Source organism: Aricia agestis, chromosome 8 (genome assembly GCF_905147365.1).
Source record: "Aricia agestis chromosome 8, ilAriAges1.1, whole genome shotgun sequence".
NCBI lineage: Eukaryota > Metazoa > Arthropoda > Insecta > Lepidoptera > Lycaenidae > Aricia > Aricia agestis.
In genome coordinates, this window is record NC_056413.1 from 6,538,485 (window position 1) to 6,554,279 (window position 15,795).

A 15,795-nucleotide genomic window follows, 5' to 3' on the forward strand; every position below is an offset into this window, starting at 1 on the left:
TTAGGTACTGTATATCTTCATAAAACTTTGTTAAATATTCGTTTTTAAATTATATAGTGTCCAAAATATTGTAGCAGATTTGGTCGTTAAAATGAATGAAGCATAAAACTTTAGTGGCAATTTCACCGAACTAAAAGTTTTCGGGTCAACTTTTTGTTACTCGCAGTCGATTAAACAAACGAGACCCGTTACCGAACGTCACTACTATTGTAACATTAACACTAACGTTACCTTAGTAACGGTAACAGGATGTAGGTAACCGAGATGTGTCATACAGGCCGATATCGGTACAATTCTAATCGTTCTAATTTTGAATTTAATTTTTTTATTCCGCGTCGGATTCGGATGCAAGGTATTTATCACAACATACTCGATGCAAGGTTTTTCGTATATCTCAGAGTGATCATTGCCATGTCATAGATAAGCCTAGCTGACAAGGCCTGACTAAAATATTTTGATAGTTAAGTACGTACTCAGTACGTGTTGCTAAGTGTTAACTTGGTATGTTTTTTTAATCATGGTTAGAATTTAACAGCTACGTTCTGTAGTACTTTTCACAATTGAGACTATGTAAATTACTGTTTCGTCTATCTTAATTCTTAATCAAAAACTTAAAAGTACTTTAATATTGACAGAAACAAGTTAAATGAACAGCGTGAAATGCTGTTAACAGACATTTACGTCTGATATCGTAATAAATGAAGGAAAAACTCGAGTTACACAAGTCACCCATGCCGTAACGATTTCGGTGGTGAATAAACTCGTAGTTCGTCCCATTGAATGATAATGAAATCGACCTTCGCACGAGCAACTTTCCCCGGCGACGCGCGACGTGACGGCGATGTGACGACGAGGATGCAGTTACGAAAGCTGCACTCGCTTATACGGCGATACTATGAATAGAAACAGAAGAAAGCGATGAACGCGTACGAGTAATGGGAAAAAAAGTTGTAGGACGGTAAAATGACCAAAGTAGATACGACAGGATAGTAATAAATATTATGCAGAGATTTAGGTATAAAATTATAGATTTTTAATTGCCACATTGGCAATTTGTCTATACCTACTTACGAAGACCGAAACATGTGTGAAAGAAAGTGCTGATGTAGTGTTTGTCTCTTGCAAGACTACTCGATTGTCGACTTTTTACATAAATATAACTTTATTGCATCTTGTAAGTGGTGAGCAACAATGCAATGGTGACAGTAATTGAAAACATACTATAATTCATCGTATGCGCGTTAAGAAGCCTCGTTTGACGTATGGCTCATATGTATCACCGGCAGCACCTATTAATCAACATTTATCGCGTATCGTAAAGAGATATATCAACGTGTTATGCCATTATTCTCTGTACGCCGCGTGTAAGTCGCTTACCCACGGTAAGATCACCTGCTCCAGATGAAAAATGTCGAAACGAATGCCTCCTGACGCAAGCGTAACAACCGTATTTAATAGCTGAACATAAATCTGTTACGAACAATTAGCACGTTTCTTAATTTTTGCTTTGATGACTCAAACTACTATAGCCATCCATCATCTCTAATGGACCCAATCTAACTCGTGTCTCTGCCGTTTTGTTGTTTTACGACACATAATAATTACTGTTTGTTTATAACGGAGCTGCGTCCATAAAATGATCGTGTCTACGTAGCTCTGCTGTACGTTTCGAATTTCATCGACTATATTGTAGGCGAATTATGCAAAATATTTGGTAATACCACGGCGGTCGTGTTGCGTTGCGACAGCGCTCATTAGATTCCGTTCGATAGGTAATCGTCATGAAATTGTTGGGAAAAAACATCGTGCCTAAAGTTCGCCGCCTCGCCTAGTGTTAGTGAAGTACCAGTGACGCAAAAATCGAACAATGAGCGGAAGCGAGCCGACGCTGACGGAGTCGCCGGTGCCGCTGGCGCTGGCGCGGCTGCAGGGCCGGCCGGGGCGGCTGCCGCGCGCCTTGCGCACGCACCGCCCCAGCCTGCCGCTCGCCAGCCTGCAGGAGGCCGCGGACGAGACCTCGCGCCGCTACAGCGAGGAGCCCTACACGCCCGACACCGACGACGACGACGCCTTCGCCGACGTCGTCATAGCGCGGCCGTTCCCGTCGGCCTCGAACGGCCGGCGAGCGTCCGACGCGACGTTCGCCGAGCGCTACCGGAAGCTGAACGAATTCGACGGCCCGCCGCCGGAGGTGCGGCGGGCGTCGCTGGCCGTGCCCGTCGCCGCCGACGGGCTCGCGTCAGGCGACAAGGGACGGCGCCGCTCGTGGGCCGCCAAGCTGCAGCTGGAGCGCAAGAAGCGCCGCAAGTCCGGAGGCAACGACACCGACGAGGAGAACGACAGCCCCGTCTACATCAGACAGAAGAGGCCCTCCTGGTGGAACGTCTTCATGCCCGACAACATGCTCAAGAACAGGTATTTGACCGTTTTGTTACGAAGCGATGAATCTACGACATTAGATCGTGTTAACTGATCACGTTTAGAGAACATTCTTGTGTTTAATAAGCGATTATACATTTTTCGTTTAACTTACATACATGGTTAACGTACTCAATATTTGTGCCAAACGAATGTTCCTTCCTTTCAACTAATAAATAACAACATTGCCAAATCACTTTACATTAGTGGCTAGTATATAAAATATACTTTATTAAACTAGTAAGTATATTAAATATTATAATAATAATGTAAACTAAATTATATCACGAGAAAAATAATTTACAAGTATAATTGAATTGTATTATCGATTTTCATGACTGCTCAAAGTTGCGATAAGATCAGCTGTTCCGTACGTAATTTATGTGTTTAATTTTGCATAGATATGAGTAGATTCGAAAGGAAAATTAACGGTTATATGACACAATGATCCTTGACCTACCGTCGCGTCGCTCGTAGTTTTGTCGGTGCGCTTTTTCATGGTTACGGAAACACATATCATATTTTTGTATGTTATGAGTAATATGACTATGACTTATGAATTGTGATATAAGATTACGGTTATTTAATATTTTGGGCGATTTAAGTTGTTTCTTGTAATATTATTTTTGCTTCTTGCGATATTATTTAATAAAAAAAAAAACTAAGTACCTATCTACCAAAATCTAAATTTAGGGATTGAACCTAAAAGCAAAAAAATAGAGTAACAGGCAGGAAAAATAGGCATAGTACAATAAAACATTAATAATTATTATAATATATGTTTATATTTTGATCTTATAAAGCTGAGTGTTCACAAAAATACGGCCAGCCTTAAGTAAGATTTTATTACGAACTATATATTTCACGCTGGCATTGATAACTATGTCGGAGCTGTCGGAGCCAACAAAATTTCCACAAGACTTGAGCGGGTCTTACAAAGTGTTATTGTGTACATACAAACGTGACAAATTTATAATTGAGCTTATCTTGTCACTATCAAGGTACGCGCACTATCAAAACATCTCCGCCCCGTTCGTGTACAGCCTTAAATCATTAATATTCCAAATAATATCTGTTTTGTCGTAAAAATAAATTTAGTTTGTGACGCAGAAAGGTTTTATAGGCATTAAATCACTGATTACAGCGTGGCGAAGTACACAATTATATTTATCGTTATCAGAAAGTGTTGGTGAAATATGACGCGGTTAACATAATTAGAAGCGGGAATGCACGGAGAATTTTGCAGAACTAAATTTCCAACTGTACGACCTCTACACAAATTTTCATGTATACAATAAAGTAGCAGAAAGGTCAACACTATCCGCAAAAAAGGAAAAAGGGTGAACCAGAAAAGCGGTCGGCCGGTAGATTACGAGTTAATTTGATATTCGTTTAAAAACTCGTGCCTATCTTTGTACAATAGAGCGAGGTTTATAAAAGCAAGGTGACGCCGTTGTCCGAGGCATTGTGAAGGTACAAAAACGTGGACAGTAGTTATTTGTGGATATATCGTTTCATTAGGTTCTTTTGTTGGAAACAACAATACCTCTGATACTAAACACACCTTAGTGTTCGATTGTTACACACTAAATCACAACAAATTGAACAACACTAAATCTTAGCTAAGCGTCCGCTTGGATCGACCAGCGATTGCTTTATTAACGCTGGAGGTTTAATTGATAGCATCACAATGACACGAAGCTTTGCTAACTTAAAATTTAATAAACGTAAAAAAAATTACGCACTACCCAGAAAAAAAGCCAAATTTTAAATTACCAGACTGAATAACTTTAAAAATGGAGTCTGTAAAATGAAATGTAAAATACTTTTGAGATATCTATTCAGACTCAAATCAGTTTCCAAGCCCTCCGTCCTTCAAATGGCAGTCGTTGTCAAGCACAATATCATGTTTTCTATGGAACGGAAGGGCGCTGAACATTTCTTATCGGGTTTTCCTCTCGGCACTACAGAAGCCCGAACCCTTTTAAGGTTTTTTGTGTCTGGCAATTGATAGTGGAATTGTTAAACTTATTTATATCGACGTGTAACTGTGTTACATAACATGTGCGAGGGTCGAGTCGACGACTTCTAAGGCTTTCCAAATAATATGCGACATCGAGATTTTTGGAATCAGATATTTTTTATGCAAGTGAAATATCATTATTGAGAAAAAGGTGTTAGAAATTTGCCCTTCCTTACTTTTTTTCATCTGTGCTATCCTGCAGAAACCATATTTTCTTAGAATCTGAGTTAAATGCCAAATATTATCCTAAAGTTAAAATGGATTTTCTTTGAACAATAATAATTATCCCTGCATTTCCACAAACCTATACAATATAATGTTCAGAATAATAACCATGATTTCCTGGGTTACGCTCAAATGTTAATGCGCTGTTATGCTGATACACACTTCACTGGCATCATATAATATGCACTTTGTTACGGACTTCACTAACAGATATACGAGTGCAGTTTCAATATTCACCATAGTTTATTCACGTTCCACGCAATCCTCTATTCAAATCCTTTTCTGAAACAGAGCTATAACTCTTACTTATTATATTATTCTGACGTATCTTTAATATCTTTGGTCTTCAGGGAAAATAACATAAATCTTTAAAGATTTTAGGGAAAACGACTTGTTATGATTTTATTTTGTTTATATTAAAATTTTCCTACTAACGTGTTAATTTTATTTATGTACTGTATGTTACTAGATATATTGGCTGCTGCGAATTGCGATAATCTACATCGATTAACACTTGCTGATCTTATCTCGCCTAGTACACGATTTCACCACTATCCAAAACGTGTTTAGCTCCTTAACGGCTCCGTAATTTATTATACACATCATTTTCACCTTGAATACGTTTATGCAAGTATTCCGTACGCTTCGGTTATCCTTTTTTGCATTTGGCAGTTCGGATATTTTATTTTTGTCAGCGATGATTAAAATCGATGGAGTGTTTTAATACACAATATTTATACGGAGAACATGTTTTTGGCTAGCTCTCAAATACGTATATAGACGGCTAAATGGATCTTTAACGTCAGTTATAATTGTTGTTGAAATCCAGCGAATATTAAGTGTAATGATATTTTAGTGTGATCTAAATATTTGGGATCTATAAAAGTTCTTGCGGAAATAAACACTTCTCGAACGTATTCCTTTTCGAATTCTAATAATATGTTTTCTAATCTAAGATACATATGGCAGCTTCTGCAAAATATTTAACTTTCGAATTTGCAAATGCTTTATTAAGTACCTATATAGAAAAACAGTTGCCAATAACTTGAAGCGCGCAAAATAACGGGAACCTACATTTTCCCGCGGTAAAATGGTAGTTTTTCGGTGTTTGTTCTTAAGTAAGCACAAAGGCTCTAAATTACTGTGTTTTGGCCTCAGGACTATAGGGCGGAAGCAAAATCGTCAACCTGAACGCGACGTTCGGAAACGTGTCTTGCATAAAGGTATATTAGTATTCTTTGTATTCCTATAATAGCAAGGAGCAGACGTATCAAGAGAAATCAATCAATTGAGATAATAACAAAAGTATAATTGATAGATGATGATAATTATGTAATTAAGGTTGATAATATAAACGAAATTACGTAATTCAACAATAAACAGGGTCTAATTATACAGAATCAAACGTATTTGATTACTATTAATCACAATTTATAGCACACGTAGCTTTCAGTATTATATTAATTGCATTAAAGCAGAAGCCATTAGCAAATGTGTTTCGTCAGACTTTAGATGATGAGCGGCTGAGTTTGCATGTAGTATGTGAATACAGTTTGGATAATAGTAATTAGTAATTGCTTAGTGTAGCTACCGCACTTTAATAAAAATATTATTATGAAAAAGCAAGAAAGTATGAATTTGATTTGGTTAAGAATATTTTGTGATTGTGTTGCACTACAAATACCTACATATTTACACATTCAACCAACCTAACCGATGAAGAATTCTTAAAAATTCTGATATCTAATATATTTTGACGTGGCGGTCGATTGCCCAAAACGACTTCACAATAAATCGTCTAAAGAAAATTGAGATACGTCAAATATGAAAACTTCGTTAATAAAGTTGTTTTTGTTCTTTTACGTCTACGTTTTTAATAAATTACAGAGTAAACAACATTAAAAGTTGGGGGAATACTCTTTGTTTGGGCTACGCTGGAGGAGTTCGGAGGCGACACAATTCATAAGATTAAGCTGTTTAATGTGTTTTGTACGAAGGTTTTGTACGATAAATTACTCATAAAATAAAAACAGCGTGGGCTGGGACATTATTACTAATCCCATTCTGTTTTGCTAAAGCAATTACACTGACATATTCAGACCAAATTATTATTTTGGTAAATGTTTTCGTCAATATTTGAAATAATTTCTCCAGGGTAGAGTTACTTTCATTGTAATTAAAGCTGCTACTTTTGAATAGAAGTGATATCAGTAAGATGCATAAAGCATTATGTAATATGTATAAAACTGGTTGTAAAGTTGTTTGATAAAATCCTAGTCAGTGATGAAACAAATTTCTTCACGATGTTGAACGTAAATCCCGTTACAATGCTCCACACGTTTACGCAAACGCTTCAGGAAAACAAAATTAAAAAAAATATTCGAGTGATAAAATTTAGTCGAACAACTCGTACTTTCGATCAGAAATTGCATTACAATGATTTTATTACGGCAATTGAGCTCGTAAAAACTGTTATTATTGTTAATTTTATTGACATTCTTTAATATCTTTCTTATTAAATATACGCCGAGATTTATTGGTTCCGAGAGTGCCCCAAGGTCGGTGGCCTAATAAAATTAATCGACTCGGAATTTGCTTACACTTCCGACCCAAAGATACCAGTTCCGCTTCGAACCTAATACGGTTTTTGATCATAGTTCTCGATAGCTTCAACCTTTACGAATTTGTCAGATGTGTCACGCTCACGTACCAAGGTGTCTGATGAGATAATCCCGCGATGAAGGACAACCGATTCTGTCTAAATTGATTTTCCCTTTATATTAGTATTGGCAGTTTGCATCACGAGTACTCGAAGGTTTTAATGTTTGCGTTTGTCATTTGTTTCTCGTCAATTATAGCATCTGTTAGATTTTTATCGTAATGTTATGCATCTGTGACAGTGAAGACTTAAGTTATTTATTATAATGGAAGCTGTTTGGATTGGAGGTTACTTGTTCTACCACTTGATAAAAGCTTTGTTTTTTGTCTTCGCCTTCGCTTATATTGAACAATTTAAGTTACTAAATTCATTATATTTGAGAATGATTCTGATGGTAAAATTATTAAACAGCAGATGGGTGTACCGTGTAGCCTGTTCCATTAGTTGATAATGAATAACGCACATTAATGAATTTACGGCCGCAACTTCACCGAATTGTTTTAACTGTGCCTCAAACAATTAAGTGCTATAATGCGAATACAATTTAATACCGCAGGTAGGGATAACTTTACCAATTTATGGCGGGCGTAATGGCGCGGCGTAGGCGCCACGGCGTGCAACGAAATTATTTCATAGCGGGCAGCGCGGCCTTCGATTCTTCCGCATTCGTACGTTCACCTCTTAATCTGTTCTCGCTTTTGTCACCGATTTGTATTAACTTTAACTTCTGTAATGCGATCGCTTCTTTTGCTTGTCCGATTTAAGATGACAGAATCAGTTGATTTATAAGTTTTGTTGTTGCTGCTTCTTCGCTTACACATCGACATCTATACATAATATTATAAAACAAAGTCGCTTTTTTCCCTCATGTCCCTTTGTTCCCTTTAATCTTTAAAACTACGCAACGGATTTTGATGCGGTTTTCTTTAATAGATAGAGTGATTCAAGAGGCTGGTTTTTATGTATAATAACATTAATTAGATAGTAATACTGTTATTGTTGGGGTTTCTAATGTGATGTTTTAAGGCTAAAATCAGCTCAATCCGTTCAGCCGTTTTCGAGTTTTAACGCGACTAACACATTTGAAAATCCATTTTTATAAATAAGATTTATCTGATTTATTGAATGTTATACAGTAGTATCTTCTGAGCAAATTAAAACTATTGCTAGTTCAGTTGATGCAAGCATACCAAATAGACGATTTGGAGACGTGTCAGATGCAACACATTTGCAAATCCGCTCCAGAAACAAGCACTCGAGAGAATTTATGCCACACGACTAGTGGGGAATATCATAGGCTTTCATGCCAAAACGTAAGCACTGCACCTTATATATCTTGTTGTCGATAGTAATTTATTTTCATTATTCTGCGAAAAGCTTTATGGGCTCTTTGGATCGATCGATCGTTAGTCGTTATTATTATTTCTTCCTTCCTTTATTACCTACCTTTTAGGTAGAAAAAAATCGATTGGGATTTTTGCTACCAATTTGAAATCTGATATGACAATTTTTAAGTATTATTTTGCATTTAGAATCTGCCTGATCCTGATAAGCCAAAACAAAATGATCCAATCCAAAAAGGAACTCAAAAATGTCCATTCGTTTCGCTAGAATTGACTCGTGAGATGCCTTATCACAACGAGCGGTTATTAAAATATGTATTTACGATCATGTTTTGACATAAGTTATCGACAATAATGTAAACGCATTACCTGAAACGAACAAAGGTTAACGCCATTAAAATTATCTCGTTGCTATAAATGCTTTTATAGGTACCCGTTGACAATTGCCATTGTTGATAAAATCGTTAATTAAATGTTTAAATGATTATGAGGGTTGTTACCGCCATTATTTTGATGACTGATGATGACCTGCGAGCCGCGGTTTTACCTTTCAGGCCCCTCATCAAAAATAATGCTAAAACATCCATTTACCAAGTCTACCAGCCAACAGAAAAGCAAAAATGCCGTCCCATTACCGATTTCTATGTTTTTGAACTTCTGTAATTACCCTCTCAGAAGCAGTTCAATTCTAAAGTTACGATTAAGTTTCAATCAAAATTATATGGTACCGTCCTAGTGGATAGATAAAATATAATAATCATAATATAATATAATATAATAATCCTATAAAATTAAATAACATCAAGACTATAATTTAAGCTTTAAGAACCAATAAAAGCTAAGTACATATTTCCTATATTAACTGATTTCTATGTTCTGAAGTTATCCTTTTAGAAGCAGTTTAATTCTAAACGATGACGATAAAGATTCAATCAAAATTTTATGGTCATAATTAAAGTCTTTGCAACTTAGCTTTGCTCGCTCTCCAATCAGATGCTTTAAATTTTGCCCTTAAAATTATATACAGTGCAATCAGTGTAATTCTAAACGATGACGATAAAGTTTCAATCAAAATTTTATGGTCATAATTTAAGTCTTTGCAAAGTTGCAAGCTAAGTAGCTTTCCCGGCCTCCAACCAGATGCCCTTAAAATTATATACAGTGCAATTATGGCAAATTGTATATTTCCGTCCTAGTAGATAGATACAATAATATTATGATACCTAATCCTATAAAATCGATTAAAATCAAGCCTACAATTTAAGCTTTAAGAACTATTAAAAGCCACATATTTCCCATATATTAGAGGGGTAGAAATTTAATCGAAACATGCTTAAATTAACCAACAAAGTGAAAACTGCTATTTCAATATTATTATGACAACTGCATAAACTGCTAGTGTCATAACATGTCCTATTTCCCAACAGATATTCGTTTAACGTTATAAGGCGTTAGCTGCTATAAAGCCTGAGTTGCAAATTTTAACATGGAACCATGTAACAAAAAAAAGTAAGTTTTCTATAAAATACTTCGTTGGTAGACTTTCATCATGCCCCAATTTCACCAAGGACCGTTAAAGTTAACGCTCGAGTTAGTATCACGTTACCTCTTTCGTTTTTCATATGAATAAAAGAGAAGACATGACATTTTAACAAGCTGTTAACACTAACAGACGTTGGTGAAATTGGGGCATTTATAAAAGCGAAAGTGTTTTGCGGTTTAGCTTGAGGACAGCCTCTTCAAGCTAAACCGCTGACTCGATTTAGTTTTTGCATCAAGCTACTTTACGTCCTGACTCCTGGCAAAGGATATTTTTATCACATGATCACATGTGTACAAATATTTTACGCCATATAATATGAAATTCTGCGCTCACAAAGTTGCAGGTGGCTTGTGTAGTATGTATCTGCATGGGTTCATGATGACGCTGGCAGAATAAGTTATTATGTACAAAGGTCTCCTTTTATTTTCTAATCGCGCTGGTCCTGACATTCCTCACCGCGGTCCGAGCAAGGTCCCGACAAGGGCTTGCCTCGCGAAGTCCGAGAAACAAAATGTCTGCCTATACATTGTAGGTACACGCTAACTCTTGCCCGCAATAGTTTTAAAGCCAACCGAGTCACGACTCTGGCTAATCACATTTTAATGCTTAAAAAGGTCGATAGCTTAAATATAATTCTTTAAAAGTATTTTAGGTGAAAACTATTTTTATTTAATACCATTTAAATGTTCTAAAAGTTTAAAGAAATGCTTGGCGAAATAGTCTATAGTAGATATATGATTTACTAATCTTCTTACTTTTAGGCTAGAAAACTTAGTTACGTAGACTCTCTACACTCATTTACTTAGGCATCTAATTGATCCAAAATTTTGAAATTGGCACACATATCCTTGACTGCTATAATACTTAAGAATTATAAACCAATGTGCATACACCTGATACTCAGCGGGTGGTTTTAAAGGCACGATTGCAGGTTCTATATTCTTGCCTTTGCAGTCGAGGTTATGGCAAAATAAGGCTAAGTTATTTTAATTAAACTTTAGATAGCTGTTGTATGAATATGATTAATGATTTTATTGATTACTGACAATTTAAAAATCTGGGTACTTAATATATTAATGACTTCAAAGGTAGAGTGGAAAACTTGAAAAGTAAAATTTACTTAAATGAAAAAGACATTAAATGAATTCAAATGTAAATTACCGGATTTTTAGGTATGAAGTTACGAGAAGGAGAAACACTAAACAGACACGACAAACATGTACTGTATTATTTATATTGCTAGCATGGAGTAACTGAAGATGCGTAGTGCGTACAGTTTCATCAACAACCGTGTTTTCACTGTTTTGTCTTTTACGAGTAGATATAAGTTCGCTAGAAGTTGTTTTGTAAATAGTATTCGTTTAAACACTTGGCGTGCTGCCAGTGTTTGGGGCCAGGCGGCATAGTATAAGGACAGGCGGTCTACTAAATCATTGATCAGCAAAAACTCACATTTACTAATCTACCCATCATTTATTACTTATCCTATAGTGAAAAAAAATGTGTTACACTTTGTATGCCTGCAACAATACTAGTAAATTGATTTTGACTATATTAGGCGCGGTAGTTAAAGAGTAGGCTCTAAATATACAGGGTGTAAGAAAACAAAGTGATATAACGTTATGGTGTGTAATGTGTATGTGCCCTTCACAGCGCTGAAAGAGTATTGGAACGTAGTTCCTAATCGCGCGTTGCGCCTTGCGGCTAGACCGAAAAAGTTGTAACGACACTTTTTTATTAGTACATATCTGCATGGTAGGGGCCGAAGGCGTATTCCTGTGCGTCAACTAGATGACATTTTTTGAGAATAAACAGCGACGCGTTGTTAGTATTCCTGGGCTGGCGTTTTTTAAATATTTTTTTTGAGTGTATATTTATAGCAGGTATACAGGTTTTTTGAACATAAGAAATAACTTCGTTCCATTCGGGTGTCCCTTGACACCTCTCAAGTTTTTTTTTTTGTGTTTTGTATTAAAATTACAGTATACAGCGGGGCTAAAATGGTCGCTTAGTTGAATCATACAATGAATCATTTACGATTCATTTTTAAACTTCTCTTAACGTGCAATTCATTTAATAATTCGTACTAAGCAATTCATTTGTTTGACATTTTTCTATGAAAAGTCGTAAAAATGGTCCAATAAATCCGAATTGCTTTTCTGTCTAATACCTAGCAGAATCATCAAATGTTACTATAAACGTCATCTTTGAACTATTCTTATGTCGTATCTAATACATTATAGAAATTGTTTAACTAAAGAAATTTAAAATTATAAAGTCAGTTTCAAAACTTTGAAGTTTGTATATACAAACATGACTAGAAAGTAAAAAATGTTGCCAGCATATAGCATGGCTTCATAACGTTATCGATTACCAGAAAAATTACCGTTACGTACCGTTATTTTTATAAGGGTAGCTTAACGATATTTTAACGATATCTAGTAGGTAACATAACATTTAAATATAGTTTAAAAAATGCGACACATTTCGTTAATATTCATACAAGTCTGTGGATAACATTTTTAGATATCTATAGGTATAAAAATAACGTTATTAATATTGATATTTTTAACGGTAATTTTTGGTATGCAACGATGCCAGTTCGACGCGACACCTTCCGTTCATATTAGTAGACGCACGAAATCTCACTCAAAGCCCAACTTCGAGCACCAAAGTTTTTTCGCAAGATTTGTGCTTACCTACTTTTTAGGGTTCCGTAGTCAACAAGGAACCCTTATAGTTTCGGTCTGTCAGGCCGTCTGTCTGTCTGTATTAAATTTTACTGTGCTAGATGCGGACATCTATACTTACCGTCTTGTACCGCGTTTGAAATTACGCGCCATTCCACGCGAACACGGACATGTCATACTTGTTCTTATTTACAGCGAACACTGCACAGTGCACGCGGGTGTGCTCGTACTATTTATTTACGCGCAAGATTGTTGATTAATTTGATTATTCAGTAAACCGTGAGCCGTGACCCGTTTGCTCGTTTGCCCCCTTATTTCATAAAAAAAAATTCGACATGACGCATATTTTAGGGTTCCGTAGTCAACAAGGAACCCTTAGGGTGAGGCCAAACGAGCGTAATTTTGTGAGTCGTGAGTCACCTGATGGAAAGCAGCTACCGTCGCCCATGGACACTCGCAACATCAGAAGAGCTGCAGGTGCGTTGCCGGCCTTCTAAGAGGGAATACGCTCTCTTCTTGAAGGTTTGCAGGTCATATAGGTCCGGAAATACTGCTGGTGACATTTCGTTCTAGAGTTTTACAGTGCGCGGCAGAAAGTTACGCGAAAAATGCACGGTGGAAGACTGCCACTCATCAAGGTGATGAGGATGGTAAGTATATTTTTCGCGTGGGGTGATGGCGAAAAGTTGCAGGAGGTATGATTCCGAACAATTCCTCAGAGCACTCCCCTTGATACAACTGATAGAGGATGCAGAGTGAAGCTACATATAGCCCGCCTTAAATATTTAATTTATTTTGTTTTTAGTATTTAGTATTATAGCGGCAATAGAAATATATAATGTCAGAAAAACAGATGGATAAGCGCATTGGTAGCTCAAGCCGGGAGTCGCGGGTTCGAACCCCGCCGACGGAATAAAAAAAATCAATTTTTTTTAGTATCTATATTTATAAAAAAATATAGATATTTTAAAGAGCCAAAAACTAAAAGAGTTAATAAAGCTTTAATAAATGTCATTTCCGATTAAAATTAATCAGCGACATCTTTGGGAGAATTTTGCAGTTTGTGAACATGTTTTAAAAATAGTCTACTAGATGGTGCATTTATTTATTGTATTTTTTATTTGTTAGGCTAATTTGATACACTCAATGCCATCTATCGTTCAGATGAGAACTAAAAACTGCAGACACGCTGTTTTTTATGGGATTCAAGAGTCTTATGTATAATTGGTCTGTGGTGTGATGTTAGTGATGATGATAAATGTAATTTACATTGTAGCATAATAATATGCTTTCTTCGTAAAACAACGCCGGAACCCCCAAACTTTTATCTATAAGGAATCCGGAGTTCTCATAGTATCTTCGGAACCATAGCATACCTTACCTTGGTGCAAAATCTTACTTTTTGGTAGCATATGCTTAGGACACTTCTCTTTCCATATAATTAATAATTTCAAGTGTCGGTTAAATTTTCATATTGTTATATTTTCGTAACGTTACTGCCGCAAGGGCATCTATGCCCATAGATGCCCTTGCGGCAGTAACGTTACGAAAATATAACGATATTTGAAGATTATGGTCAAATTATTAAACAACATTTTGTTTTTAGTTATAAAATGATTTTAATGAACAAATATACAATAAATGTACAGTTTAATACATAAAATATAACAATTATATCAAATATTTCGTGGATCAGTCATAAAATCATAAATAAATGTAGAAAAAAAACCGGTCATGTTCGTTTTTATGTTTTTCAGAATGGCAATACAGTTTTAATTATGAATCTGCTAATGAATTGAATTGCCGTTGACGTAGGACGTTATTTTACAAAATTAGATGAATCACCGATGATATTGCTCGTAATATCGTCGCTGAATTGATTGAGAATTGCTAAAAGTTACCATTTTAGCCCCGCAGTACAATCACAATGTACATAGTTCCGTGGGATACTTTAAGTTTTTACGGGGCTACCTATATAATTTTCGTGTTTGTTGAGCTTTTTATTATTTAGATTTTGGATGATAATTAAATCATTTCATTTTGAATGTTTTGTACATTACCCAATCTAATTTTTACTGACATCCGAAATAGGAGGAAGTTATAAATTCAGCTATACTTTTTACTAGATGACGCCCGAAACTCCATTGCACCAAAATTCGTTTATCGCGTGGGAACCGCACATTTTTCCGGGATAAAACTATCCTATGTCCTTTCCCGGGATTCAGGGTATCTCCATGCCTTTCAACAAAATCGGTTCAGCGGTTTGAGCGTGAAGAGGTAACAGACAGACAGACAGACACACTTTCGCTTTTATAATATTAAATAAGTAAGTATGGATTATAATTTTTTATTCATTAAACATCTGCCTGGGACGCGGACGGCTCCTCAATTTAATCATTAACACCTTGCAAAGCAAAGACCTTTTGGCGCTGCGAAACCGTTAAGGCTAAGGTCGAATACGGTTACGTGACGGCGGTATACGTGACTTACGTTGCACTAGTGTTATCCTACAGCAGGGGCTCCCAATCTTTTCCAGCCTGCGGCGTAGTTGCACGTCAAAATATGTTTTTGTCACGGCGCCCTACTCTACCTAGCTATTAGAAAAATATACATAAATAAACGCCTTTAATGATTATAGTTACGTTATGCAGGTAAATAATAGTAACAAATATTTAATCATCTACCTTCTTCACCTAATTAATAATATCATTTTATTTTTTTAATATTTGTGGTTTTGGATAATGACGGAGGATCACGGCGCCCCTCTTGCCTTTCCACAGCGCGCCAGGGCGCCGCGGCGCACAGTGTGGGAACCCCTGGGCCCTACAGACTGTTCACATTTATATTACCTTCTGTAGCACCTCTATGTCAACGAGCTAAGGGTTATTTCGAAA

At 36.3% G+C, this 15,795-nt stretch overlaps 1 protein-coding gene across 7 annotated transcripts in view; it reads left to right on the forward strand.

The window, feature by feature from the left end:
- LOC121729604 (TLD domain-containing protein 2) overlaps positions 1-15,795 on the forward strand; it is a 208,107-nt gene that overhangs the window by 84,346 nt on the left and 107,966 nt on the right. For 4 of the 7 annotated variants that reach the window (XM_042118165.1, XM_042118167.1, XM_042118166.1 and 1 more), the window contains exon 2: positions 1,773-2,415. The exons of the other annotated variants lie outside the window; for them this stretch is intronic. In XM_042118165.1, coding sequence (XP_041974099.1) covers positions 1,868-2,415 — 548 coding nt within the window. In that variant the 5' untranslated portion in view covers positions 1,773-1,867. The remainder of the gene's footprint in view (positions 1-1,772; positions 2,416-15,795) is intronic. 7 annotated transcript variants of the gene reach the window in all.